Source organism: Camelus dromedarius, chromosome 11 (assembly GCF_036321535.1).
Source record: "Camelus dromedarius isolate mCamDro1 chromosome 11, mCamDro1.pat, whole genome shotgun sequence".
NCBI lineage: Eukaryota > Metazoa > Chordata > Mammalia > Artiodactyla > Camelidae > Camelus > Camelus dromedarius.
The window spans coordinates 56,115,462-56,142,458 of NC_087446.1; the positions used below are offsets into that span (position 1 = coordinate 56,115,462).

Here is a 26,997-nt window from a genome sequence, read left to right on the forward strand (position 1 = left end):
TGGAACATCTATCTTACCTTTGGAGGACACTAAGTTCTATTTGAAGACAAAGGCAGTTCAATATGGCAGCAGGACTGAAAGGACACGAAGGAGTTGTTGCGTTGATTTGGTGACAGTTCTTCAAACAACAGTGTCTTAAGGAAAGGTGGATCAAGAAACTCCTGAACTTTTGGGTTGCATTAAGTGAGAAGTCAGCATGGCTCAGGTAAAAAGCTCTAGAGTCCTCCTTCAAGATCACTGGGAAGCGTGTTTGCAGTTTCACTCTTGAATGCTGCCTTAGTCAACATATTGACCAACCCAGGGAGCCAAGCTCTGTATTAAGCACCAGGGGGAGATCTAGAGGAAGGCAAGGAGACAGGCCACAGCCCCTGCCTTCAGGGAGCTTCCAGTCAAATGAAGGAGGTAGGCTTTACTGCATCACAGGCCCTGATGGGACATTTGCAAAGCAACATGTACTCAGTTTACATTTGGTACATTAACTCAGTGACGGTCATGAGGGAGTGAACAGTTTGGTGAATGCTTCATTTGTTTTTTTCAACAGGAATTTATTGAGCTCCTGTTATCTGCAAGGCATTGTGCTGGGGATACAAAGATGAATAAAATTGTCCCTGTCCCCAGCAAGCTTCCAGGCTAGTTGGGGTGGAGTGGGGGGAGATGGAGAAACAGTCTATTATTTATCTTTATATTCAGAACACTTTGTGTAGTGTAGTGGCTGGCCAGTAGTAGAGACTCAGTGAATCTGCTGATTGAAAGAATGTGCAATAATAGAGGTATGTATACATGTCAGAGGAGGGGATGAGCCTTCTGCCTGGACGAAAAAAGAAGATGAAATTTGGAAGGGTGCACAGGATTCTGCTAGATAACCAAGCAGAACAGAGAATTTGGACAAAAGAACTGCATAGGCAGAGGCTTAGGCATGGGAGAATGATGAGGTTAGGAGTACTGCAGGTAGTTTGCTAGTTAAGGAGGAAAGGATTTAAATAGGGGATGGTTAGGGGAATGTGATAGGTAATAATAGATGGGAACGTTAGGCTGAGGGAGTTGTTTCCTGGAGAAGTAAGCAGAGTGTGACTCAAGAACCTTTTATGCCTTGATGAGGAATTAGACTTTCTTCTATAGGGAATGGGAACTTTCTGAAGAATCTTAAGCAGTTGAGTGACGTCAGAACAGTGTATTTGGATGGTAATTACCATTGTAGGGATACAGGATGGATTGGAGAGACAGGACAACTTGATAGATTATTGTTGTCATCTGGGTAAAAGAGCTATATGCATACATCCGCAGAACTTCTCCCAGCTTTCTTCCAGGGACCTTCCCCTACCAGTCTCACCAGGATGGCAGCTTGATTACAGTAGAACTGGCTTTCTTCCAGCTGCATGCATAGCTTCCTTCTTTCCAGGCAGAGTAGGAGCCCTTCAGTTTCTTCTTCCTTTATCTGTTTGCAACCCACTTCACAGCATCATGTTCACTCTTGCTCTGAGAAGATTGCCTTTTACTAATTGCTAACTTTGTACTGGACACTGCTAAGCATTTTATAATCTTAGTTTCATTTTCATCAATCCTATGGGCATAGATACCATGATAAACATTTTGCATATGAGGAAACTGAGGCTTAAAGAGGTGATGTAATTTGCCCAAGGTTATACAATGCAAACAGCAGAATTAAGTTTTTTATCTGCAGACCTTTCAGTCCAAAGTTCTGGAAGGTGAGAGAGGGGGCCCCAGGGGTCCCAGGATATACTGATCCCCTAAAAGGCATTTTTTTTATAAATTGCTTATGGAAGTTTGCTCACCAACTGTTTCTTAAAAGTGTTGTTTTTTTCAGCAAGAAAATTATATTTTATAGTGCTGGCTAAACCAAGTCAGTTTGAAGAATGTAGCAGTGAAAAGAGGAAATTTTCCTAAAATCCCTTGCTTAAGTAATTTTTAAATTATGGAGCAGGGAATGTGGAAAAAGATGGGTATGCACATATATAAATGGCTGGGGGGAGAGAGTGTCAAAGAAAAATTGTATATTCAACTCCAGAATCCTTCGAAGTGGTTTAATTTTTATATCTTATAATTGACAACACTTAGGGAATTTAAAATCTAAAGGGAGAAGTGACCTAATTTTACTGATAAACATATTTATGGGAACTGGTAGAATATACATTTAGCACCAGTGAGGTCTGGCAACCAGAAGTGGGCTCTGTGATGCTGAGTGCCATTAAGAGAGGAAGAAGGAAGTTCCCCTGGAAATCTCCCATTTCAGTAGTTCAACAGGACAGACCCTTGTGCCTGCATACAAGACCTAGAAATACTTCAGAGTAATATGTAGACACACACTCTGTAACTAGCACAGTGCTAATGACAAAAGTGTCAATGACATTTGATTATTCACTTGATCTATATTTGAATGCTGACAGATGACAAAATGAGTAACTAGTTCCTGGTGAGATGAGTTGGGGAGGACTCTTGAAGGAAACAGGGTTTTTTGGTGAGGAGGGATGCTCCCTAGAGAGAAGCATTGTGTTCAAGCTGGGTGTGAAAGGTCGTTCTATGGAGGATGGCAGTCTGTTTTTGCCCTGCCCTGCCAGGTGACCTGACACCTCATCTCCTTTCAACTTAGGCAAGTCTCCTGGCTTGTGAAGGCCTAGCAGGTGTGAGTTTGGTTCCCACTGCAGCCAGCAAGAAGATGATGCTGAGCCAGATTGCCAGCAAGCAGGCCGAGAATGGAGAGCGGGCAGGTAGCCCTGATGTGCTGAGGTGCTCAAGTCAGGTACAGCGCTGGAGTCCATTGCGGCACCTGGGGGTCGGGTGGCCCGAGCTCGCTGCCAGGAGATGCCAAGCTTTGATTCCTCAGTGCTTCTGTTTAGGGATGTGGGAAAAGGGGATCCAGCTGGGGAATGAATGAATGAATGAATGTGGGTCTTTTAGAGAATACAGAAAATACTTCAACTCCTTAAAATCAGGGTACTTGAAGAGGAAATGGCTGAGTATTTTCTCTAAACCTTTGGGCAGGTGGTTTATTCTCATTTATAAGTTGTCGCAAAGCAGCTTTCGGCCTCCTGTCTTGTGTTTGGAGATGGACTGGGAATTTAGGTTTGATTTGTATTCAAAGGGCCACCGAAAGGACAGCGATAAGTCCCGGAGCCGCAAAGACGATGACAGCTTGGCTGAGGCCTCTCATTCAAAAAAGACTGTTAAAAAGGCAGGTAATGGGGTAATCCCCAAACTGGTACAGATTGGTAATAGGGTAATCCTCCTCTTTCTTTCTTCTCTGGCCCAACTGGAGTTTTCCCTAGATGTTTTGCTCCCTCATAGCCATGAGTGTGTCACCCTTATTCCACTCAGAAACCACTTTGGTAATTCATCTCTGCTCTCTCTGGAACATCCTTGTTAAGGGAAGGAGGGTTAGGGGAGCGTGAGGTCCTGTGGCAAAGGGGCAGGCAGACTACCTCTCAGGTGTATTCATAGTGTTGAGTTTGACACAGCAGACAGCTTACTCACCCCACCTCCTTCCTCAGAAGGTCTCTTAACTCGAAGAGATATGGGAGATGATAGCAAAAGAGAGGTTAATTTGTCCAGCAGCTGAAAATAGACCCAGAGGAGAATGGGGCAAGAAGGAGCAGAGGGATGGCCTCATGACATACCTGACTCTTGCCCCCTAGGTGGTGGTAGTGGAACAAAATGGTTCCTTTCAAGTAAAGATTCCCAAAAATTTTGTTTGTGAACACTGCTTTGGAGCCTTTAGGAGCAGTTACCACCTCAAGAGGCACATCCTTATTCATACTGGTAAGTCTTGCTTACATTCAAAGGGGGAGGATAGTCTATAGTTTGTATTATGTCTGTATAGCTCTTATTGGGTTTATTTTAAGGGATAAATACTGGAAATAGAGGAAGAAGGTAAGTGAATGAGGCAGAGAGAGTGTATGTATCTATTGTCACTGAGACCAGCAGCTTTGGGGACCCTTCCTCATTAGGTGTCTGCGCATTGCAAAAAGTTCCAAATTTCTGCGAAAATACTTGGAATGAGATCCCTGCCGTGTATACTCCCTGACGTTAGCTTCTCTCTGCACCTGGGCCAGGTGAGAAGCCGTTTGAGTGTGATATATGTGATATGCGCTTCATCCAGAAGTATCACCTGGAGCGTCACAAGCGTGTGCACAGTGGTGAAAAGCCCTACCAGTGTGAACGGTGTCATCAGGTAAGCTCACATGTCATCCACTCACACCCACACACAAACTTTCTTCCCTGAGAACCAGGGCCTGGCCCCACTCCCTGCCTGACGAGGGGCCGCCCTGCATTTCTGACCATAATGGAGTTAGTACTTCAGGGTGACGTGTATGTCTCTGGCCTTGTGCAGTTGATCATGGAGAGGGGCCATTAGAATAATTGTAATAATGATAACAGCATTTCTTGAGTACTTACTCTGTGCCAGGCACAGTGAGAGCACATTTGACATTATTTTATTTCACCTTCACATTAACTCCATAAGGTAGCTGTGTTGTCCTCATTTCACACATGGGGAAATGGAGATTCAGAGAGGTTAAGTTTCCCAAGGACACAGCAGATCAGGGGCAGACGAGATTCAGTTGAACATCAGAGCAGGTGCACTTTGGAGGAAGAGATACAATCTCTGCCCTGGGGGTCAGTATCTGATCTGATGAAAGTGTGAGAGCCAGGACCAAAACAAGACAAGAACAAGAGATGAGAAGTGATAATAACTAACACTTCCTGGATGCTTTGCTCTGTGCTCGTACATTGAATCTGCAAAACATTAGAATGAATGCTCCGTGAGACAGAGACTTTGTCCCTCTGGTCCTCCACTCCATCCTGCGCCTCAGGAACTGTACCTGTCTTGAGATAGATACTTAATAAACGTGTGATGAATGAAGCAGCCACTCTGTGAGTGGGTACTTTAGCCCGTTTTACAGATGAGCATACAGATTCAGGACTGTTAGATAACTCGCTTAAGATCGCATAGCTACTCAGCACTTGAGCCAGGATTCAGACTTCAGAGCTTGCATTCTTAGCCCCTGTGCACTCATGTCATCTGTGTCCATGCCAAGGGGATGTAGGATGGACATGTACCTCTCCTGTGTGAGGAAGACAGATCTAGTCAGTAGGTAACAGTTTCTCCTTTCAGGCACTTAACCCTCCCTTTCTTCTCAGTGTTTTTCTCGGACAGATCGATTACTCAGACACAAACGGATGTGCCAAGGTTGCCAGTCCAAGACTTCCGACGGGCAGTTTTCTCTATAGGCGCAAGGGGCCCTGGGTGGTGGGAGTGATCAGAAGAATCTACCGAAGAGCGCACCCCCTCTGGTCTGATGGTCCCACCACCACCCCATCTGTACCTGTCCCCCTCCTGGAGGAGTGGACCCAGGAAACCAGAAGAGTGCATCAGGGGACAGCGGGCCCTAGAGCTTCAGCTCTGTAAATAATCTGAGACTATGAGTATCTCGGGGAAGTTCCTCCAGCATTCCTGGGTAGGGAAGTTAGTCCCTGGACCCTTGGCTGAGGTCATAGGTGGGGACTCAAGGTACAGGACCAAGACTGAAGTGTGGCTCCCACAACCTTGGACTCCAGCTGGCAGCTGAAATGGGAAAGATTGGGGAGAGGGATTTCTTTGTTCTGTTCTTGTTTTTGTTTATCCAAAAGCAGTTTCAGCAGGTGCAGTGTAGAAACAGGTAATATGGAAGTGTAGAGTCCTGGTCAAAGCAGGAGCTATGGCTGGTCCAGCCCTCCCCAAAATTGAGTTTTTAGTTGCAGTTGATCCTCAATGTTCCACAGCCCTGTACCTCACCTCCTGTTTGAAGGAGACTGGGATCAGGGATGGCAGCTGAGCTTACTTTGGCCTCCTTATACACTGTAGGGATAAAAAGAAGAACAGTGGGAGGAGCAGACAAGGGCTGGATCCAAGGAGAGTGGACAGGTACCTCTTATTTCCTTCGGGGAAGAGCAGGAGTTGTGGCCCTGGGTATTGTAATGGCCCATGCCACACTGGTACCTAATGGGGTCAGCTCAAGTGCCTTTTGGAGGAAACTTGGGTGTACATGGCCCATGAAGCCCCTTTCCTTTCTCTCTCTGGGCAGTTGATCTTGGAGATAGTTTTTTGGCTACCTCGCTGATATGACTCCTAAGCTAGACAGAGATGTTGAGCAGGGAGTCATGGATGTCAAAGTGGGTTCTCTCCTTGTGCCCTCTTAGGAACAACCCAAGACTAGTCCCAAGCTGAGTAACAGCTGTTCAAGAAGCAAAGGAATTTGGTGTCCCCTGACATGACTGTTGAGCAGTGTGAGCTGTTCTCCCTGTCCAAGTCCTATCACTGTATTCAGGTAGAGGAGGTAGGGGTTTGGCCTTTGGTCCCAAAGAACAAGGTCTTGGCTTCCGTCTTGATGGCTGCCCCTACCCAACAAAGAACTGTTGGGGGCAGATGTGGGGGTGTGCTGCAGAGAAAAAACTGAGGAAGAAACCTAACATAGGTTTTATTCTTAACCAGATTCTTTGCTCCTCTCTGTTCCAACACCACCACCCTATCCGCCCCCAAGAAAGTGATCAGGGGTGTGTGTGTGTGTGTGTGTGTGTATATGTGTGTATGGTATGGTATGGTATGTGAGTGTTCACGTTTGTTTGCTTGAAGATGGCATATTATTGAGCCAACCCTTCTCCAGCCCTCAACTCGGGAGGATGAGCATACAACAGCTTCTTCCCACACCCCCAAACCTGAAGGGTGCTTGAAGTCCCAGCAGGAGCAGAAGAACTCAGTTTAGGGGACAAGCGGGCTTTGTTTTGGAGTGGTTTTTTAGATTGATTCGACAGGCCAGTGGCTGAGATGTTTCTAACCTAAGCCCCTACGAATTTTCTATAGTGAAATAAAAACCTTGTTTCTCCTGCTAAGGAAAGGATCCTCATGAGAGGGTCTGGGGTTTGGTTGATCCCCAGGTTGTGGCCGGCCCCAACCTAGAGGGCGTGAGTAATCATGGAGTAATCATGGAGACTTGGTGAACCTGACCAAGCTGTCAGTGGGGGTCTGAGATGTGATTTCATTTTCCAGAAGATGTAGGGAATAGCAGCAGCAGACTCCTAGCTGCTACCTACTCTAGAGGTGATAACGGGGTGGGAGTGAGGGCAGGGGGGTCTCCATACCTCTTGGGTGTGAGGATTTCAGGGAAAAAGAAAAGAGGTGTAGCACCCTTTAGATCTTCCCTGACCGCATTGCATCGGAGATCCTGTGGGGGAGATGCTGGGAATGTGTGTGCTGCCTGTGCTTTTCTGGTTTTATGTTGGCACTCCCATTTGATCGTCCAGAGACCAGACCTCAAGTCCTTGGACATATCCTTGGTCCCTGCAAGTAGGGCATCTTTCTGCATGTGAGCCAGCCCCCTCCCTGTTAGAGGGCTCTGCTGGGGGCTGGGCTTTGTCTGGATACATTTAGAAAACTCTTGTCTTTTCAAGAGCGCTTTGGAAAATGGGAGGCTTTGCTCCCTGCCACTTGCCGCTAATTTGTTTAGGGTTGGGGTGGGTTGGGAGTATGTGTGGAGAGAATCACACGAGTGATCTGTGCCCCTGCATGTACGAATGTATGTTTAGGTCAGAATGTGCCCTGGCCTGCTGCAGGCCTAGGCATCCTGCCTGGGTGGGTGTGAGAAAGGGAATTTCTAAGTGTATGTGCAGAGAGCTATACCAGAACCACCCCTGCTGAGGGTGGGTGAGGGGGAAACTTGGGACCGATGGTTAGCTCAGTTGTCCAGGTGCAGATGATCGGGGGCCATGGACGTGTAAGGAGAGGAGCAAAGATGTGAAAGGAGTGATTTAGCACCCAGAGGGCCCAGGAGTCTCACACCCCAGGGAAACCACAGACTAAGACCGCTGCAAAGGCTTCTGGACCCAGTGTCCCACCCCTTCTGTGCGGGGGTGGGGGTGGGGGCGTCTAGCACTGGAAAGATGCCTCAGGTGTGTTTGGAGTGAAGGGAAAGGGAGGTAGGGCCGGCTCTCTGAGACCAGGACGTGGGATTTGGGGACCTGGGAAAGAGTAGCACCAGTTCCTGGGTGGGTTGCTGTTCCAGGCCCCAACAGCCCTGCCCTTCCCAGCACCCCAGGTCTTTTCCGTCCACCCCCCAACAGCCTCTTGTCATCACTTAGCTACTGATTGTGCCCCATGGCTTGACTTAGGAGGGTTACTTGAGGTGCGGAGTCCCGCCACAGCTTTTAATCCTCTCCCCAGATGTTCTTTGCCTCTGTGTGGCCCTGGGGCTTTTATCATAACAACCCCTCCTACCCTTCCTCTCCACCCTTTTTTTTTTTTTTTAATATACTTATTTTGCTATTGGGGGAGGGGATATCAAATGAACAAGATCACTTTTAAATGGTAGTTTTTATAAGATGTTATAAACTTGTATCTTTTTACCATTAAAGTGCAGTGTATGTTCCTTCGTGATATATTTAGGATATTTAAATAAAAAGAAAATGGGGCTTTTGTACATACTATCTCCTCCTTGGGAAGAATATCCTTGCAGGGAAGGTTTTCATGCGGCCAAAATGGTTTTCCTTTTTTTCCACCAACTGTAACCACCCTACAACTTCTAGCATCATATAAACTCCTCCTCTCCACAGAGTAGCAACCAGTAGAAGTAAAACACGATTATCAGTTCTGAATAAGAAAAACACACATGGCAGGACAGAAGGAGGTTAGACACTAGCAAAGACAGCGTTTCTCCTGCGTCAGCATCACCTGCAGATTCACTAGTCCACCCCAGGCAGCTGCTTCCCAGGTGGTGCATACTGACTTCTGCACTTTCAAGTTTGAGAACCTCTCCCTACCCTCAGGTGGCAGAATGTGGGACGCATGTGAGCTTTCCTGAGGCCCAGGCTCCACAATCTGCTTTGGCCTTGGGGTAAAGCAAACTGACAGCTGTGCTCTAAGGTAAGGCACTTTATTGTACACCTGGGTGGGATAGCCCGGCTCCTTGTGAGGTAGGGAAGCAAGGTTGCAGCCATAGGCCGCCCACTAAGTTGTCACTCTGAGAGTGAAGTTGACTGTGACCGTTCAGCAGTGGATTAACACCCTACCAGGCTGCTGCCTGATAGACCCCTGGCTTCAGTTCCCTCCATCCCAGAGAAGAGCCCTGCGGTGAGCATCCCTACCCACTTCAGAGAGGGGAACTGTCTGTCTCTTGAAAGCGGGGGTTGACAGTGGTAGTGATGGCGCTTTTGTAGAGAGGATTGCTGTCCTGGGGAAAGAAATTGGTAATGATGAGGAAAAGTTCCAGGACTCCTCTTTTATCTAGTCCTAGGAGGCCGGCCTAGAACTTGGGCAGGCCCCCAGGAGCTGATGAAGTAGCAGAGGAACCAGGGTACGAGAGCGGAGGAGGCGCAGACCTAGTGAGGGGGCGTGGCCTGGGTGGGGTGGGGGTGAGGGCAGGAGGGTGAAGCTGAAAGCTGAGCCCACGTAGTAGCTCGGGACGGAAGGAAAGCCCCGCCCAGTGGGGTAGGAGGCGGAGTACCCTCACCTGCTTCCAGCTGAGCTGCTGCCGCTCTTTCTCAAAACGTCTGTATTCTCGGCGGTCGTAGATTTCTACTGAGAGTCGATACGCCAGGACCAACCCCAGTCCCACTGCCACGATGCCCCCAACGCAGCCCAGCACAATGATTTGGGTGTGGTCTGCTCCCTCTGTGGGGAAGAAACAACAGACTTCTGGGGGCTGGGGCCTGGGGATTGATCATTGGTCGCCCACAAGGCGTCCAGTGGCATCTAGCCTCCCCAGCCCTGCCTATCATTGAAAACAAAGGGACCTGCACAGAGTCTAAGGTTATCCTGGGTGCCTACGGCCTTAACCTTGTCCACTTGGTCCAGCACCTGCATTTTGCCTGCATTCATAGCTCTGCTTCAACCCACTGCGTGGTTTCCCACTTCCTTTACGTTGCAGCCCCAGAGTTCTGAGGCCCTACCCATCAAACTTCAGGGCTTCATTTGGCACACCCACAGCATTGCTGCCCACTTACTCTCTGGGGGTTTCACTCTCAACACGACCCTGCCTTCAGCTTCATCCTCTGCTAAGAAGAAGAAGAGCCGGTTGTCTTGGGTCCTCTCTTTGCACCAGCCGTCATCCAGGATAGGGGCCAGAGCCAGAGTCACGTTGGCATGGGCACAAGCCATGCTGCAATTCGTGGCCAGGGGACCAGTCCCAAAAGCCCCACACTCTGCACAGTCCCTGTCCAACGGGTGCCAACAAGTTACCAGCTGGGCAGTTGTCACCCACACCACAGGAAAGAAAGAGCAGGTGGTGGGAGTGGCTCAGCAAGCCCCGCTGTGCCCCTGTTCCCAAAGTGCAAGGCCTGAGAACTCACCTGTGTCTCTCGCAAGGCGTCTTGCAGCCTGAGCACTGATCACAGAGGGTGCCGTAGTAGCCGTCCGAGCACTGGCAGCGGTTGCATTTGCAGCGTCCATGCCCACTGCAGAGCCCTCCCTCGGGGCTGACACAGCCGTCCGTGTCCCCACTGCATTCGCATGCTCTGCCCGTGCGGTTAGCATGACAGTGACACACTCCACATTGGCAGCGGCCAAAGCCTGAGGCAGAGCCACACACATGGTGATAACCATATGCAGCGGACATCACATGCCACCACAGGCTAACCTGTTCCTCTGCATCCAGTTCCCTTCCCCGTGTACCAGACACCCTCCCAGCCCTACACTTGAATCTTTGATTCTTGCCCTTAGTGCCATGAGGTTTCTAGAGCCTAGATACCTTGGGGGAGCCACTCTAACCCCGTCCTTCTCCCCAAAGTCCCCAGGTACCTCCACAGAGGATGCCTTCATGTCGCTCACAGCTGGCATCATCACACTCGCACAGACGCCCAGAGCTCTGTCCGCTGCAGGTGCAGCGTCCACACTGGCACCGTCCCCTCCCGCTGCACAGGGGCCATGTGCCATTGGGGGCCCGGCACCCAGATTCCAGATCTGGGGAGGACAGCTCAGCCTCAGAGCACTCACAGAGTCGACCCAGGCGGCCGGGGACACAGCTGGGAGGGGAAGGCGGGGAAGGAAAGGGGTGTCAGAGAGCTTGACCATCCCTTAAGCTGTCTTTCCCAGAATCCTATAAACCCAAGATCTTGTGAGAGTTGGAGAGAGATGAGTGGCTGAAAGGAGGCCAGAGTACAATGGAGCATGGAGGAGTAGGAGAGCAGAGGGAGGGTTTGGTATACCTAGGAAGCTTCAGGAGGTGAAAATCAGGGTGGAGTCTCGGGATGTCTATGAAAAAGATGTCTAGGGACACCAGTGGGAGGATGGAAGGCAAGAGAGGAGGAATACAGAGGCTGGCCATTTGTGGGGAGCCACATGGGTGAGGGGGAGCAGGAGGCCCTCACCTGCACACCCCACATTGTAGGTGCCCCCTGTCACTGCAGTGAGGAGCTTGGAGCTGGGTGTCGGTGCAATTACAATCACACAGTGTGTGCAACTCCACAGTCAGCTCCTCTGAGAAGCCACGGGCTCGGAACCTCAGCAGATGGGGCTCTGGGAGGCAGTGGGTAGCTTGGAGAGTAACCAAAAAATTCACCTGTGGACAGGGTGGGCAGAAATCAGATGAAGATCATTTGCATGTTCGTACACACCAAACCCACTGGTCACCCAGAACCTTACTCCTTAGTAAATTAAGGGATAGGGTCATGTTAACACCCATCTCCTAAAAACACGCTTGAGGAAGCTGCTCATTAAACCTCCTCAGAAAGGATGGATGGAGAGCTACCCATGCTTTTTACATTGTTTCCTGTGCCTGCCCTTGTCTCCTGCTACCTGCTCAATTTCCCACTGCCACCCCACGCCCTTCCTTCTGCCTATCCCAGCTGGCTCTCACCGTCTGGTTGATTCGGACATGGTTGCACTGGCCCCGGTCACCTGCCTCACCCTCTGTCTTCTCAGGACCTCCACACTGAGATTCGTAGGAGATGTGGACCCCAGAAGGAAGTAGAGAGTGTTCGTGTTCAAGGGTCACAGTGGATGACAGGCTCTGTGGAAAAAGAGAGCAAGTAACCACATGAAGGCAGGACTCCAACCCTGCCCTCTCCAGCTGTTCCAAATTCTGCCAGAACCCTGCCCTCAGCCCATCTGGGAGCTCCTTCCATTCTGCCTGGCCCAGAGGAGTTTCTGCAGGAAGGACCGGTGATAACCTTGAGTGAGAACACACGATCCAGAGGCCTCTAACCCTGCATCTCAATGCAGCTGCAGCGAGGGCCTGCCAGGGGTCAGGGGCTGGCCAGGTGCTGTAAATAGCCAGTGCTGTTGTTCAAAACCCAAATCAGGACATGCAACCTGTGTGCATACAAGTTCTAAAGGAGGGTGGATTCTTTCAACTAAGTTTGTCCTGGGAAATTTGATATTGTCTCACATTTTCTCACCATGAGTTTAGACCATGATCCCTGTCACCAAAAAGCCTTTAGTCTAGTGGCAGAAATAAAACCTAAACCCAAGAAACACTTCAAAATTTGTGTGGTTGCTTCTACCTGTAAAATTCTACGGCTCCTGTGAAGAATACCTCTGAATTATTTATAAGCTTAGTGAAAGCAGGCTCCAGATGTCACACGCTTTATGTCCAGACTGACTGGAGGACAAGTGCCAGCCCTTCCATCTGTTATCTGTGAGACCTTGAGCAAGTCACTTAGCCTTCCTGGGTCTGTATCCCCATTAATAAAATAGGAATAATAGTTTCCAAGTAGGGGTTTTAGTGGAGTAAATGAGACAGCACACAGTACGTGTACTCGGGACAGTACTTGGCATGAAATAAAAGCTCAATCAATGTTCATTCCCTTCCTTGCCCAGAGCAGGGCTCCATGCTCTGCACAAATCAGGCACTTAAGGTTTATGAATGAAGGACTGAAGAAATGAGCTGTTAATGATGGCCAAAAGCAACATGTAGGTAGGAGCTGTGCAGTGTTACACCAAAAAGTGATCATTCCCTTAGTTCTGCCACCCCACCTGAGGGTCCCTTTCCACCTTTCCCCAGTGCCCACCCTCAATCCTCTCCCCCAGCCCTGGCCCCTCACATTATAAGCGTCCATGATGAGCTGTACCACATTGCTGGAGTCCTCGCTCAGCTCCCCCACCGCGGACTTGGGAATCAGCTTACTCAGCTCCTGCGAGGTGAGGAGTTGAGGGGACTGGTGGGTCACAGCTCTAGGGAAATAGCTTCTAGGGGTCTAGAAGAGGGGTACACATGGGGGAGGAGACTGTGTCTTTGAGGAAATTGAGAAAGGTTGGGGGTTGGAGGTTGCATTCAGGTAGCTCTCACCTGGTAGACAGGCAGCGTGGCACTGGTGACAGCAAAGATGGGCTGGATGTTTGCTGCAGAAAGGGCCTGGGCTACCTGACCCACAGAGGGGTAGTCCTGGAGCAGGGAGTGGGGACAAGGTGAGCGCCCCAGGCCCCCTTCACAACATGCAAGGGGCCCTCATCCCAGGAAATGCAGGAACCAGGGTTCCACCAGCTAGAGGGAGGGGTTGGGGAGTGGAGCGACCTGGGATTGTCTGAGTGGTGGGAGGACATGGAGAGGAGGAACTGCTGGGGAAGATGGCAGGGTGGTCTCTGGTCAGGATAGTGAGGCTGGGGGTGGGGTCCTGGGAGGAGAGGAGGTGTGGCGCCAATGGGGCGGGCGGGTGAGAGTGGCAACTTACAAACTCCGGGCTTCGGCTATAGAGGCCATTGCTGTCCAAGTGGCAGTGCCCATCACTGGGCATGAAAATGCCACCCAGCTTCCCATCCCCAGCTGTGTGGAATGTGTCATCTGAAGTGAACACCAGTAGCCGGGACACATTTCTCCAGCCAATCTGCTCCTGGAGTGGGGTGGGGGGCTAGGCTGTGCATCCAGGCTTGGATGGCCCTTGAGCCACCCCAGCCAGATCTATGAATCAAGGATTTGGCCAGCCTTGTTCTGAGTCAGTTTGTCCATCCCCCTGTCTCCAGCTCTCTCCTTCTCCCTAGCCCCCTAAACCGGGTTGCCCTAAACACATGGAGGCTTTCTTGTGAATTAGGAAAAAAAAAACACTTCTTCCTCAAGACATTTTACTCCAATGTACCAGGAAGTTGTCAAAATAAATATGCAGACTACAGGGACTATGATACAAAGGGCACCCCCTAGAATTGTGCACTGCACAACCACAGATGGCTGTTCTGGCCCTAAGCAGCCCTTCTGACTCAGAGCCTATCCCCGCCCCCTCACCTGGCAGAGGGCAGCCTGCAGAATGGCATCGAAGCCACCTTCGGGCAAGTCCAGGTTGCCAGACACACTCTGACGGCCCACCTCCTGCTCGAAGGCTTTAGCATCCCCGGTGAGGGACAGCACATGGTGAAAGCTGAAGGGCGGCTGGCAGCGCTCCAGCCGGGTGGGGCAGGGGTGGCGAAGCTTGGAGGGCACTGTGCTCACAAAGGGCAGCACTGTTTTGTCCACGAAGGAGCCAAAGCCTGGGAAGGGGGAGGCATGAAGGCGGTGCCAGAAGTCACTGGACAGCAGCAGGATGTGGGGAGTGGGGGCCACTGCCGAGGACTCAGGAGGGGAGTCCAAGGGAAGTGGGGGGGAGGACAGTCATAGAGGCAATGAAAGAGGGTGCTCCCAGAGGGCAGGGACCCAGGACCCAGGGGGGGCAAAGGAGTGAGACCACTGACTCAGGGAAGTAGGGGATGGAGATAAAGAGGAGGACACAGTGGTGGGCAGGCAGGGGTTTCTAGAAGGCTGGGGAAGAAAGCACGGCTGTGCACAGTATAGCAGCAGCATAAGATGAAAGGGGATCTTGAACAGGGGAGGGATGAGAGAAGAACGTGCAGCAGGGATGATGGCATTTTGACCTTGTCCAGGGGACACAGGCCTGAGACAATGGCATTAGAGCAGTGTCCGGGTGGCTAGGTCTATCTGACCCTGGGAGCTGTCTGAACATGGCCTCTCCAGACTCTGGGCCTCAGTTGGCCTTCGTGTGAAATGAGTGGTCTTACTGGACAGTCTCTTAAACACCCTCCAGCTCTGACCTAAAAGATAGATGTCTTGGGGGAGATAAGCCAGGAACCTGTGGCCTGGTCAAGCCCATTAAAAACCGGGAGAGGGCAGGTGGGGCTCATGTGCGTCCAGGATATCGGCAGAGGCAGGGCGGCGGCTGGTTAGAGGCGGAGGGCCGGCAGGTGCTCTGCTCGCTCACCGATGCGCACGGAGTGGGTGACCTCCTGCAGCCGCACCAGCAGCGCGTGCCCGAGCTGGCGCACGCGCTCCAGGTCGTCCTTCATGGAGTAGCTCAGGTCCATAAGGTAGTACAGATCCACCGGGTATCCCTCGGCTCGGAGGAAGCGGACCCGGATTTTCTGGGGCTCCCCTGGAGGGGTGGCGGCGGGATCAGCGGGACGGGGTGGAATCCCAGCCCCCAGCCCAGACCCCCCGGCCCGCCGCCCCGTCACTCACCCGGCCGAAGTGTGACCCGGACCCGCTGCGGCGCCAGCTGGGTGGCCCCCTCGCCGCGGGTGCCCTGGCTGAGCGGCTCATCCTGCAGCACCTCCTGCCGACCGCGGGGCTCCTCCAGCTCCCCCGGCGGGCAGCCCCGGGCCAGCAGCTCCTCTCGCCGGGCGCAGCGCCGCGCCTCCGCCTCCCCCGTCGCCGTGAAGTTCTGCGCCGCAAGGCCAGGCGCGTCGGGACCCTAGCCGCCCAGACTCCTCGGCCCTGCTCCCAGAACCACCCTGCCCACCCAGGACACTCCCAAGCCCTTCCCCCGCAAGTCAGCCCCCTGAGCCCCTCTGGTTCCCTCCCCTCCCCCCTTCCACAGCACACTTGAACATCGTCCTTTCTTCCTTGGCAGAGCCCACTTCCTAGAGCACCCCTCCATCTCCTCCCCTATCTCGACGCCCCCTTTCCTCAGACACCTACCTCTCCCCTCCCCCTAGCGCCGCAGACTTCCTGCTGAGATCTCAGGGACCTCACCACCACTGAAAAAGGAGGAGCCTGACCTCCTAGCCCAACCCCCTCTATGTGTTCAGGCCAAAATCGGAAGGGGTCAGACTAAGCCCCACAGCTCCTGGAAAGGGGAAAAATAGGGACAGAAGTGGAGACGCTCCCCCCCAACCCACGTGTGTCTAGTACCCCTGGGACTGGCTAGGAAGCCACAGGGGAAGGAAATGGTTAGAGTGGCTGTTCAGCTGGCCCAGGTGCCAGCCTCTCGTCTGGAGATTGGAGGAGATACACCTATACCCAATTGTCCCAAGAGCCCCGCCCAGCACCTCTGGCCTAGCACCTCCACTCTATGCCTCTAGCTGACTCTGAGTCTTCCCTTCCATCCGCCAGATTCACTATGTGCCTTTCTCCTGGATCCACTTAGCTCTAGAGCTCTGCCTCCTAGTGCCTTTGCCCTCATTTCTTATCTCATCTAACTCTCCATCTTCCTGTGAGAGAGACAGTTCTGCCCCCACCCCCAGCTCAGGCACCCCTAATGTTCTGCCACACCATGAGCCCTGTCTCTTTAAGGCATAAACAAAGAACAGCCTTGTTTGACCAGCCAGGGAGACCCCTGCTCCCCAGCATCCTTCTTGCCACTTAAAGGGTAGCTCAAGCCTTACCCCCAAAGCCCACTGATTTCCAACTCCTTCCCTTCTACCCTTCCAGCCACAGGCTGCTACATTCCTAGGAAGATACCCCCAACCCCAACAGACTCAGAAACCCAATCACACACATTCTGCAGTGGACTGACCCCCCACCATGATAGTGTTTGGACATGGGGCCTTTGGGAAGGAATTGGGATTAGATGAGGTCATAAGGGTAGAACCCTCATGATGGGATTAGGGCCCTAGAGGAAGAGAAGCCCACCAGAGAGTTTGTCTGCAGCCCATCTGCAAGCCAGGAAGAGACCTCTCACCAGGAACTGAATCAGCTGGCCCCTTGACCTTGGATTTCACAACCTCCAGAACTGTGACAAATGAACTCTTGTTTCAACCACCCAGTCTATGGTATTTTGTTATGGCAGCCCAAGCTGACAAATACATCTTCTCACATGTGTACACCCACAATAGATCCCTCTCCCTATATACAAGGATGAGTTCCAACAAGAATGTACTTCCTCCAAATTCCTGGGCATGAGTCTTCTCCATATATACACAAACACACAAATGCAGACATAAACTTACATGCACAGGAGCAGCCTTGTGTGCATATATATGCACACACACATATATATGCACAAGCACAGACAGGAGTCCTACATGCACAAACTCAGTCACACAAAGGACCGCAGAGTGCACGCAGAAATCACACATGTCCTCACATAGTCACACACATAGATCCAGGCTGCGCATACACAATCGCATGGTTCAAAGGCCACAGGCCCATCTTTACCAGTTGCTTGCACCAAGCACAGCTTGGGTGTGAGAGGATGCACTTCTGGCAGGAGGGAGCTGGCTGGCAGGACCCTGGCAAGGACAGATCAGGATCCACCCATCCTGTGGCCTCCGGCGGAGATGAGGTCTTGGCGTCCAACTCACTCTCACCTCTGCTCAGGGCCAGCAGGAAAACAAGGGCCATTGACAAAGCCACCATGGTCTGTAATAGGATATAAAGGGGGACATGTGGGTCCTCAGAGAGGGTCCTCAAGTTTTTGACCCTCTGATCTTAGCCTGTGGTTGTCCCTCTCAAAACTCTACCCCAACTCTATCTCCCCGTGCAGTTTTACTTCCTCCTGTGGATTCAGCAGTTTCTTCAAAATGGCAGGAAGGGGCAGATGCCAGGCTTGGGTAGGGGTCTTGGAGAAGAGCTGTCCCTCCTGTGTGCAGACTTCATAAGGCCAGAGTGGGCAAAATGGCCTAACCAAGAGTCTGGAGAGTAGACCTGGAGGCACTATGGTCTGCACACAGGTCTATTCACCAAGGTTCCAAACCACAGTGGAGAGAGCCAAACAGGAAGCAGACTATGTCTGGTCCTGCCTCAGTCACTTACTGGCTGGTATCAAGTCAGACTTTCTGGGCCTTAGTCACCACAACTGTAAAGTAAGGGGGTTGAAAGAATAATCTGACAGCCCTTGTAGCTTTCATAATCTTGGACTCGAAATAAGGGAAGAGAATCAGGGGCCCTAAATAAAGGGGGAAATCAGGGATTAGGAATGAGAGGAAAGAAAGCTGGAGCAGATGAGGGAGTGTGTGAAACAGGCAGGGAAAGTTAGCTGTACTTGATTGACCTGGTAGCAAGAGGAATAAAGATTAGACCATAAGAATAACTGTCTAAAGGTCTAGGATAATAGAGGAAGGAAAGTCAGGGTTGGTAAAATTTTCTCTTTCCTGTACTTTACACAAAGGGGTTCTAGATTGGAGAAAGAGCCTGAAGTCAGGGTAATTCCTTGAATGGTCTCTAGGGAACCCCAGGCAAATCTCAGAATTTTTAAAACTTATTAATTAAAAATGTGAATAGGCAACCCATTACCATATTTCAAAAACCAAAAAGTTAAATCCCAATGGCCTTTTTTACACAAATAGAAAAGCTGATCCTAAAATTTATATGGAATTGCATGTAGCCAAAACAATCTTGAAAAAGAACAAAGTTGGAAGACTCACAATTCTCACTTTCAAAACTTACTACAAAGCTGCAGTAATCAAGACAGTGTGGTATTGGCATAGGATAGGCGTATAGATCAATGGAAAAGAATTGAGAGTCCAGAAATAAATCCATCCCTTGATGGCCAATTGATTTTCAACAAAGATGCCAAACCATTCAACAGTGGAAGGAATAGTCTTCAACAAATGGTTCTGGGCTGACTGGCTATCCACATACAAGAGAATGAAGTTAGACTCCTACCTCACAACATGTACAAAAGTTAGCTGAAAATGGACCAAAGACCTAAATATAAGTTCTTAAACTGTTAACTCTTAGAAGAAAATATAGGTATAAATCTTCATGATTTTGGATTTGAATTCTTAGCTATGATGTCAAAAGCACAAGCAATGAAAGAAAATAGATAAATTGAACTTCATCAAAATTAAAAACTTTTGTACATTAAAGGACACTATGAAGAGACTGAAAAGACAGGCCACAGGATGGGAGAAAATATTTGTAAATCATGTATCTGTCAGGTACACAAAATACATAAAGAAACCTTCCAACTCAACAACAAAAAAAGAAACAACACAATTTTTAAATGGGCAAAGGATCTAAATAGACGTTTCTTTAAAGAAGATAGACAAGTGGCTAACAACGGATAAAAAGATGCTCAGCACAATTAGTCATCAGGGAAATGCAAATCAAAACCACAGTGAGATACCACTTCACACCCACGGGGATGGCTAGAATCAAAACAGAAAACAAGTGTTGATGAGGATGTAGAGAGAATGGACTCTTCATACATTGTTGGCGGGAATGTAAAATGGTACAATCACTATGGAAAACAGTTTGGTGATTCTTTAAGAGGTTAAAACACAGAATGACCCTAGGAAAATTTCACCTCTAGGTATATCCCTAAAAGAATTGAAAACAGGTGTTTAAACAAACGCAAACTTGGGCAGGAATGTTCTCAGCAGGACCATTCACAATATCTAAAAGTTAGAAACAACCCAAAAGTCCACCAACTGATGAAAGAATAAACAGAATGTGGCACATACATACAATGAAATATTATTTGGCCGTAAAAAGGAATGAAGTACCGATACATGCTACAGCATCAATGAACCTTGAAAACATTATGTTAAACGAACAAAACCAGTCATGAACAATCACATATTATACAATTCCACCGATATGAAATAGCCTGACTAGACAACTCCATAGAGACAGAAAGTGGATTAGTGGTTGCTGGCAGTTGGGAAGGAAGGTAGGATGAGTGACTACTTAACGGGCAGTTTTCTTTTGGGGTGAAGAAACAGTTCTGGAACCTGGTAGTGGTTATGGTTGCACAACATTGTGTGTGAATGTGCTTAATACTACTGAACTGTACACTTAAAGTGGTGTAAAATGATAAATTTGATGTGCATTTCACCACAATAAAAAAAAAATCAAAAAGTTAAATAAGAGTGAGAAATCTCTCGTTCCCATCCACCCATCCACCCCAGTTTCCACACCTACTTGAAATAACCACTGTTTATTATTATCTTTTGTTGCTTATCATCTTTCTAGAGATTTTTTATGTATATACAAACTAATAAAAACACATACATACTCTTCAAAAGATAGAATCAAATGATAGAATTCTACAAATGATAGAAAACTTCACACCCAGTTTTGCATCTTGTTTTAACTACTTTTCTTGGAGAACCTGCTACCCAAGAAAATAAAGAACTCCCTTGTTCATTTTTACAGCCATACAGATTTCCATTGCATGGATGCATCACGTTATAGTTAGTCTCTTAGGATGGGAATTTACGTTGTTTCCAATTGTTCACTATTAGAAACAGTGCTGCAATGAAAATTCAGGTATTTATCATTTCACGTGCTTGCAAGTGAATCTGCAGGATAAATTCCTGGAAGAGGATTTGTAGAGTTAATAAATAGGTATTATCTCTAATACTGGCAAGCAGTGTCGACATAACCTCTTGAGGGGCTGCACCAGTTTACATCCTCATCAGCAGGGAATCTGAAAGGCCAGCTGACTCGTTGTCGGGAAGCATCTGCATCCTTCTCAGCCTGAGACTCAGTTTTAGATGCTCTGCGTGGAGTGAAGGGGTGGGGTGCCGAGTCGCTGACCACCGCCATCCTGCTCCCCACCATCTGTGACCCCAGGCTAAGTAGATCTATATTTAACGGAGCCTCCACCCTCCTGCGAGAGTCTGGCCCAGGGCTCAGCCTCTGCGTAACCTCAGCCTTGCTCGCTCTGCACGCCGGTGGTCAGGGGGGCTGGGGATGCCACAGCACAAAGCCCAGTTTGACTCATCTCTCACAGGTGGGGCTCCAGGCCACACTGCTTCCCCAGGATGCGACAGTCCCAGAGAGTCACTCAGCTCCCCTAAAGGGGGCCCTTGGTCTCCCCTCCCCAAACCCCTTCTCCCAGCTCTCTCACGTCTCCTCTCCTCGAGATACATGACCTACCACTTGCTTCTCTTAATCTGTCTCACCCTCTGTCTCCCTTGCTATTCAAAAATCTGATTACATCTCTTGGCGGCTTTTCTCTCCTCCCTTTCTTGACTGTTCTTTGTTTTACTTCCTTTCCCCCTCTGACCCTAACCATAGAATGGCAGAATCTTCCATTCCAGCCCCTTATTTTTGCAAATGGAAACCTGAATCCCAGAGAGGTGAGTGACTTGCTCAAGGGCCCCCAGCGAACTAAAGCAGAGTAGGGGCGGATGCAGGCCAGGCCTCTTCCTCTGTTCCAACCCAGGCACTATCTCCATGGAAAGTTGTGCCTTCTCCTCATTAGCCCCAGCGGGCTCTGCGTAATCCCCTTCTCTTTCCTCTGAGTCTGCTCCAGTCTTCCCTTCTCTCCCTCTGGGGGTGTCCATTTTCCTGGACTTAATTCTGACTTCAACACACACTTTATTGCCCCCTCAGCAGCTGAGGAACAGAGCATCTTCCCAACCCATCCAGATCTCCCAAGAGGTGGAACTCTTTGCTGCCCACTCAGAGTCACAAGGAGGGGACAGAACTGAGCTGCTGGGCCACAGGCTCCCAGGAGTGTAGGGTCTGTGGGAGAGGTTGGTGCCAGGCACAAGGCATTTAGCAGCGATAAAGCTAGGGATTAATATTGGGAGACCCCTACCTTGTCATAATCCTTGGCACCTGGCTGGCAAGCAAATGACAGCACTCACACATCCCCCACCTGCTTTTTCTCTCTCCAGACCCACTCTTGGGAAAGTGATGCAAGAAAGATGGGTGGGGGAAGGGAGGGCTTGTGAAATGGGAAAAGGGACAGGGGATCTTGGGAATGCAGAAAGGACTTCAGAGCCTTTCTCAAGTCTCAACTGAACCCTGGGTGTCTTCAGGTCAGAGCCCTCTTCCCAGGAGGTTGGGACCAGGTAGGGCCTGGGCCGGTAAAAAGAGGAGGCGGGAGGGCTGCTGCCCTGGTACTCACAGGTGCGTGCGGAGCAGCCTTTCCTTCCTCCGGCGGTAGCAGCAGTAGCAGCAGCCTTTGTGTACTGATCTGGGAGGCTGCAGAGGAGGAAGTGACACGCCCCGGGGTGGGGGAGACTTGGGGGTGGTGGGGGTGACTGATCTAGGAGAAGGTGGAGCAGATAAGGGTGAAACTGGGCCAAGGAAGTTGATGCTACAGGGACCTGGAAGAAGGAAGCAACGGAGCTCATCTATTGAGTCCCTGTTACAGGCTGGGTGTGTCATGTTAAAATTAATTCTCACAACAACCTCAAGACACAGGTGTTAACATTCCCCCCAGCCCTCTGATTTTAGAGATGGAGAGGCTTTGGGGTAAGAAGTAAAGAATTTTGCCCAAGGTCACATAATTAGCAACTAGCTGTTCCAGGTTGAAATCCAGGTCTGCCTGCCTCCCAAATTGATGAGCTCTCCACTTCCTCATAGAAGAACATGTTAGAAAGACATATGGAGGCAATAAGTACTGGAGAGAGGAGGGAATTCGTGACTTGCTGATAACCCAGTGCCCACTGTATTACAGTAGGTGCTTAACTACATGGACTCTGGAGCCAGACTGCCCACGTTCAAATCCCAGCTCTGTTGCTTACTAGTAGTGCGACCCTAGGGTAAGTTACTTACTCTTCCCGTGGCTGTTTTCTCATCTGTTAAGTGGAACTCCTAGGATTGCCGTGAGCATTAAATGAGATTATTTCTACCAGTTGCTTAGAAGAGGACGGGCACTTACTAAGAGCTGGATAAGAGAATCAGTGGATGAGAAGTCCTGGGGGTGGAGAGGCTTTGAGAATTCAAGGTCCAGGAGTAGAGAGTATAGCTCAAGTGATAGAGCACATGCTTGGCATACACAAGGTCCTGGGTTCAATCCCCAGTACCTCCTCTAAAAATAAATAAATAAATAAACCTAATTCCCATCCCACCCCCACCCCCAAAAAAAAGAAATTCAAGGTCCAGAGAGCTGAGAATTTGGAGAGAGAGAGGCACAGGGCAAGGCTCAGAGGATGAGACTAGGAGGCCAAGGAGCCCGGGACAGGGGTAGAGGACACGAAATGGGCGAAGCTGGAGCAGGGCAAAAACGAGGCCCTCCGGCAGGGAGAAGAAGTTGAGGCCCACACTTGACCACAGGGATTTTTGAGAAGGAACTGGTTGTGATGTCTGTGTTCACAGGTCTGTCTTCTCTACAGGGACTGACTGAAGCCACAGTGCCTGTCTCCAAGCAGGTGTCCAGTGAACATCAGATGGGCTGGAGGAGTCCAGTTGCTGGAGGAGCAACTGGGGAGAAGAGGGCTCCTCTTCTGGGTGGGCTTCAGCTGGCTGAGACCTCTTGCCCTTCCCCCACAACCATGGTTGCCATGGCAACGACCCCTCCTTCCCCATAGGCCCTGTGGTTTCCTCTAGAGCTTCTTTCACTTTCTTCTTCTGCTTTTCCTCTCTCCTCTCCTCCCCTACTCCCACATCCTCAACCTCTCCCCCATATGCACAGGTCATTGGTGAAGACAGCCAGGCTCGAGGTAAGCAAGGCCCTGGGCAGGGGGTGGCTGTTGAGGAGGTCACAGAGGGCAAGGGGAAGAGTCCAGGGGCGCAGTGATAGAGGCCAAAGGAAGCGGGGCTGAGGCTGGGGTGTTGCAGGGGTTAAGGCATGCAGGGGCATGGAGAGATATTAGGACAGATGGTAACAGAGGGGGTCCTGGAGGGCAATTGGGTCATGGGGAGGGGGTGGGGTCAGAAGGAGCAGGGGCAGTGACTCAGAAGGTAACAGTGGGGTCACAGAGGGTGGGCGCCTCATGGGGTGAGGGGTTGGCACCAAACAGAAACACTGTAACTTAGATGCACATTGTGGTTCTTGTCTTCTGGGGCCAGGGACCCTCATGAGAACCAAATGAAACTTCAATGACCACCCCCCCACCCCACCTCCCAAGAGAAGGGCAGATATGCAGAATACATAACTGGGGTTGGGACAGCCGAAAGACCTTTGAGGCCCAGTCATACCTTCCCAGAGGTCCACAGGGTCCAATCCAAGCACCCATACCTGGTGGCTGTGGGAGGCCCAGACACTCAGGGTGGGCCCGTGTGGGCTCCTTTCCCCCACCCAGGTACGTTTCATCCTATTTCTTTAGTTCCCCTAAACTAAAAAAGCTGCAAAACCCACCCTCCTCACCCAGTCCCTCTCCAGGTCAGCTGGTCATTTCCACTACTTCCTCCTAGAGGGAGCCACATGATGTGAGTTTCCATCACTTTATTTTGCAAAAATAGAAAACTCAGCAATATGCAATACAGCGGGGTGGAGGGGCGATGTAAACAGAGGGGAGGGGACAGCACCCTGACCCCCCCAGAGAAAAAGGGGAGCCAGTGGGAATCTTATTTGGCAGCTAAATACAAACTGGGGATTGGAGGAAGAAGGGAGGGGTCATAGGGGCCCTGGGCTCCCCCTCCCAAGACCCCTGGAGGAAGGGGTCAATTCCAGGGTGTAAACAAAAGCTAATAAATAAATAGAGGCTTCCTCTGGGTCAGGGTGGGATCAGCTAAGCAGTGCCCACCCCCCTCTCCCTGGGCCAAGCTGCTCTGGGGGTCAAGGGGGGAAGGCACTAGGGGGAGAGGGATCCCTTGGCCCCTCTGTAGTGTAAGAGGGTCCCTGCCCCATGGCTGAGATGAGGGGCAGGGGGAGCCCAAGGCACATGACAGGGCTGGGGGCAGGGCCTGTAACGCAGGGCAGAGGGTAAACTCTGGGCCCAAGCAAAGAGGTGCAGAATGGACCTACATCTGTCCCTTTCACCCTCTGACCCCCCCCACAGAAATGCAGGGCCCAGCCTGCCCCACTCTGACCTGGCACGAGAATGGGGCACAGTGGGCAGCGTGCACCTGGCTGGTGCCTTACGCAGCATGAGGCACCAAGGGCGGGGGCAAGAGGGTGGGCTCAGCCCTCCCGCTATGCCCCACTTTTGGTCTCTAGTGTTCCTGTTTGCTCCCAGAAGCCTAAGCACCGGGCAGAGGAAGGGGCTGTGGAAGGGCAGGGTTTTCCTCCTGCCCTGGGGAGCCTGGGACCCTGGTGTCTAGGGGCAGTGCTGAGGTTTTAGAGTCCAAACCCAGGCTCACCCCTCTGCCCTCTGTCCTGGAAGGAACAGGGTAGGCCCCCAAGACTGGGGAGGGAGCCGGTTAGAGCAGGAAGGGGATGAACACAGAGGCACCCCTGGAAACTTTGGCAAAAACAAGGAGCTCATTGGAAGGGATGGGGAGAGGGCAGAGCAGGTCCTCCCCCAGTCACTGGTGGTGTCTGAGAGATGGTCAGTCTGCTGCCTGGAACCCCAACCCCCACAGCAGGGGAAGTCAGGGGCCTTGGTCAGAGTGGGGGCTACGGCCCCCTTTGCCTTGGCCCCCCGGAACTTCGTCCTCGCTGGAGGCCTTGGGGTGGGGGCCAGGCTGCGAGGAGTCGTCCTCAAACATTTCTGGGTTCTCCAGCATCTCTCGGATCAGGGGAGGCATCGGGCCCGGAATCTCCATCTTCAGGGTAATGGCCCTTTCCGCTCCTGCAATTGAAGGGCAAGGAGGTTCACGGGGGCAGAGGCACAGACCCTTAAGGCCATCTCCCTAATCTTTCTCTGACTCCCCTCTGGGGGCTCCCAGCACAGGCCTGCCGCCTCTCTGTCACCGTCTCTCTATTCTAGGGTTGCCGGGGACCACCCCTCTCCCTGGAGCCCCTACCTATTTTCTCTGCTAAGCCTGCTGCCCATTTGTCCCATCCTTTCAGTCTGTCTCCTCAAAGATCACAGTGCTCAACTTCTAGTCCCAATGCCTAGACACCACCACCCCTCCTCATAATGTCTATAGCTTGCCAGTTGTTCCTAGGGCTGTTGTGTTCTCTTTTGGGGGGCTTTTGGGGGGGGTAATTAGGTTTATTTAATTTATTTATTTGTTTTTTATTTTAACAGGTACTGCAGATTGAACCCAGGACCTCGTGCATGCTTAGCTAAGACTAAGCTACACCCTTCCCCTGTCCCAGGGCTGTTCTTAATAACATTTACAACTATAACTAATACTTATCAAACATGATCTGCCAGGCGTCCTTCTAAACCAGTACTGTCCAATAGAATTTTTGCAATGATAGAAATATCTCCACTCTCCAGTGCACTAGGCACTGGTCGCACATGGCTACTGAGAACTGGAAGTGTCATCACTGCACTGGAGGAACTGAATTTGTAATTCAGCACAGCTCTAAGCCTGCTGTGTGTTAACTCGTTTCATCCTCACAAAACTTAGGAGGTAGGTTTAAGTACCGCCCAGTTTGCAAACAGGAAAATGAGATACAATAAAAAAGGCATTTGCCCATACTGTCCACACTAGCGTGTGGCAGACCTAGGATGCCCATGTAGGCTGCCTGGTTCTCACCCATTCTGTTCTTGTCTCTGCCTGACCCTGGAGACCAGCAGCTCCAGGAAGAGAGAGGGGAGATTCGCTTCCGACTAACCCTTGGTGCTGATGCCCCGGAGGTCGGTGATCTTCATGAGCATCCTCGGGAACATGTAGGGCTGGCTGGGCCGCCGCCGCCGGGCATAGAGCCTCAGGGCTTCCAGCAGCGGTTCCTGTAGCTTGTCCACTTTTTCAGGTTCCTCCAGGTCCATGCGGTCTGTAGGGACGAGCCCAGGGGAGTGAGAGAGGAAGAGATGGGAAAGACAGTGACAAGCGACTGATCCCAAGTGGCCCTGCCCAATGGCCCTCCAGGTCCCAAACTCAGACCAGGAGCCCCACCCAGACCATGTCCCCTGCTCCACACTCTGTATAGTCACCCCTTCAGCAAGAGGCTTTCTCTAGTAAATCACTCTTGCCCAGACCTCTATGTCAGCACTAGTATCTGGGTCTCTTCAGCTCCCCCTAGCTCTGCCCCTCTTTTTGTCCTATGTCCCAGGCTGCCAGGGAGTCTGTACTGGAACTGAGGAGTCTGTGAATAAGGGCAAGGTCTGAGCCTGGTGGGAGATTAGGTATGGGGTGT

The 26,997-nt window shown here is 50.8% G+C and overlaps 3 protein-coding genes and 1 long non-coding RNA gene across 19 annotated transcripts in view; 2 read left to right on the forward strand and 2 right to left on the reverse strand.

Moving 5' to 3' along the window:
• The first annotated feature begins 66 nt into the window (after window positions 1-66).
• Window positions 67-8,465, forward strand: ZNF740 (zinc finger protein 740). Of its 2 annotated transcripts, none has more exons than XM_031462469.2 (6): window positions 67-205; window positions 2,609-2,758; window positions 3,101-3,190; window positions 3,651-3,774; window positions 4,068-4,186; window positions 5,155-8,465. In XM_031462469.2, the coding sequence occupies exons 1-6, from the start codon at window positions 197-199 to the stop codon at window positions 5,242-5,244; spliced, it is 582 nt and encodes a 193-aa protein (XP_031318329.1). In that variant the 5' UTR covers window positions 67-196; the 3' UTR covers window positions 5,245-8,465. The 2 variants fall into 2 exon arrangements, with proteins under 2 accessions (XP_031318329.1, XP_031318330.1); XM_031462470.2 differs by lacking the exon at window positions 67-205 and adding an exon at window positions 239-402.
• ITGB7 (integrin subunit beta 7) lies at window positions 4,427-24,119 on the reverse strand. 13 transcript variants are annotated; one of them, XR_010382921.1, is made up of 17 exons: window positions 21,985-22,135; window positions 17,337-17,540; window positions 15,420-15,621; window positions 15,163-15,333; window positions 14,196-14,437; window positions 13,651-13,809; window positions 13,269-13,364; window positions 13,024-13,113; window positions 11,838-11,990; window positions 11,350-11,540; window positions 10,781-11,004; window positions 10,333-10,552; window positions 9,988-10,196; window positions 9,495-9,655; window positions 8,471-8,635; window positions 5,789-5,851; window positions 5,030-5,078 (listed from the first exon to the last, which is right to left on the reverse strand). XR_010382921.1 is itself a non-coding variant. In XM_064491034.1 (16 exons), the coding sequence occupies exons 2-15, from the start codon at window positions 17,535-17,537 to the stop codon at window positions 5,831-5,833; spliced, it is 2,340 nt and encodes a 779-aa protein (XP_064347104.1). In that variant the 5' UTR covers window positions 17,538-17,540; window positions 21,985-22,135; the 3' UTR covers window positions 4,427-5,078; window positions 5,789-5,830. The 13 variants fall into 13 exon arrangements, 8 of the variants coding, with proteins under 8 accessions (XP_064347104.1, XP_064347103.1, XP_064347102.1 ...); XR_010382922.1 differs by lacking the exons at window positions 5,030-5,078; window positions 5,789-5,851 and adding an exon at window positions 4,427-4,749; XR_010382919.1 differs by lacking the exon at window positions 5,789-5,851 and having other exon boundaries at window positions 4,427-5,078.
• Window positions 23,244-26,481, forward strand: LOC135322392 (uncharacterized). Of its 2 annotated transcripts, XR_010382925.1 has the most exons (3): window positions 23,244-23,524; window positions 23,874-24,106; window positions 25,940-26,481. It is a non-coding gene; the product is annotated as an uncharacterized LOC135322392 (long non-coding RNA). The 2 variants fall into 2 exon arrangements; XR_010382924.1 differs by lacking the exon at window positions 25,940-26,481 and having other exon boundaries at window positions 23,874-25,207.
• Window positions 24,235-26,997, reverse strand: part of RARG (retinoic acid receptor gamma) — a 20,696-nt gene continuing 17,933 nt past the window's right edge. For both annotated transcript variants that reach the window (XM_031462463.2, XM_010986627.3), the window contains 2 exons: window positions 26,476-26,634; window positions 24,235-25,537 (listed from right to left, as the gene is read on the reverse strand). In XM_031462463.2, the coding sequence (XP_031318323.1) occupies window positions 25,338-25,537; window positions 26,476-26,634 (359 nt within the window). In that variant the 3' untranslated portion in view covers window positions 24,235-25,337. The remainder of the gene's footprint in view (window positions 25,538-26,475; window positions 26,635-26,997) is intronic.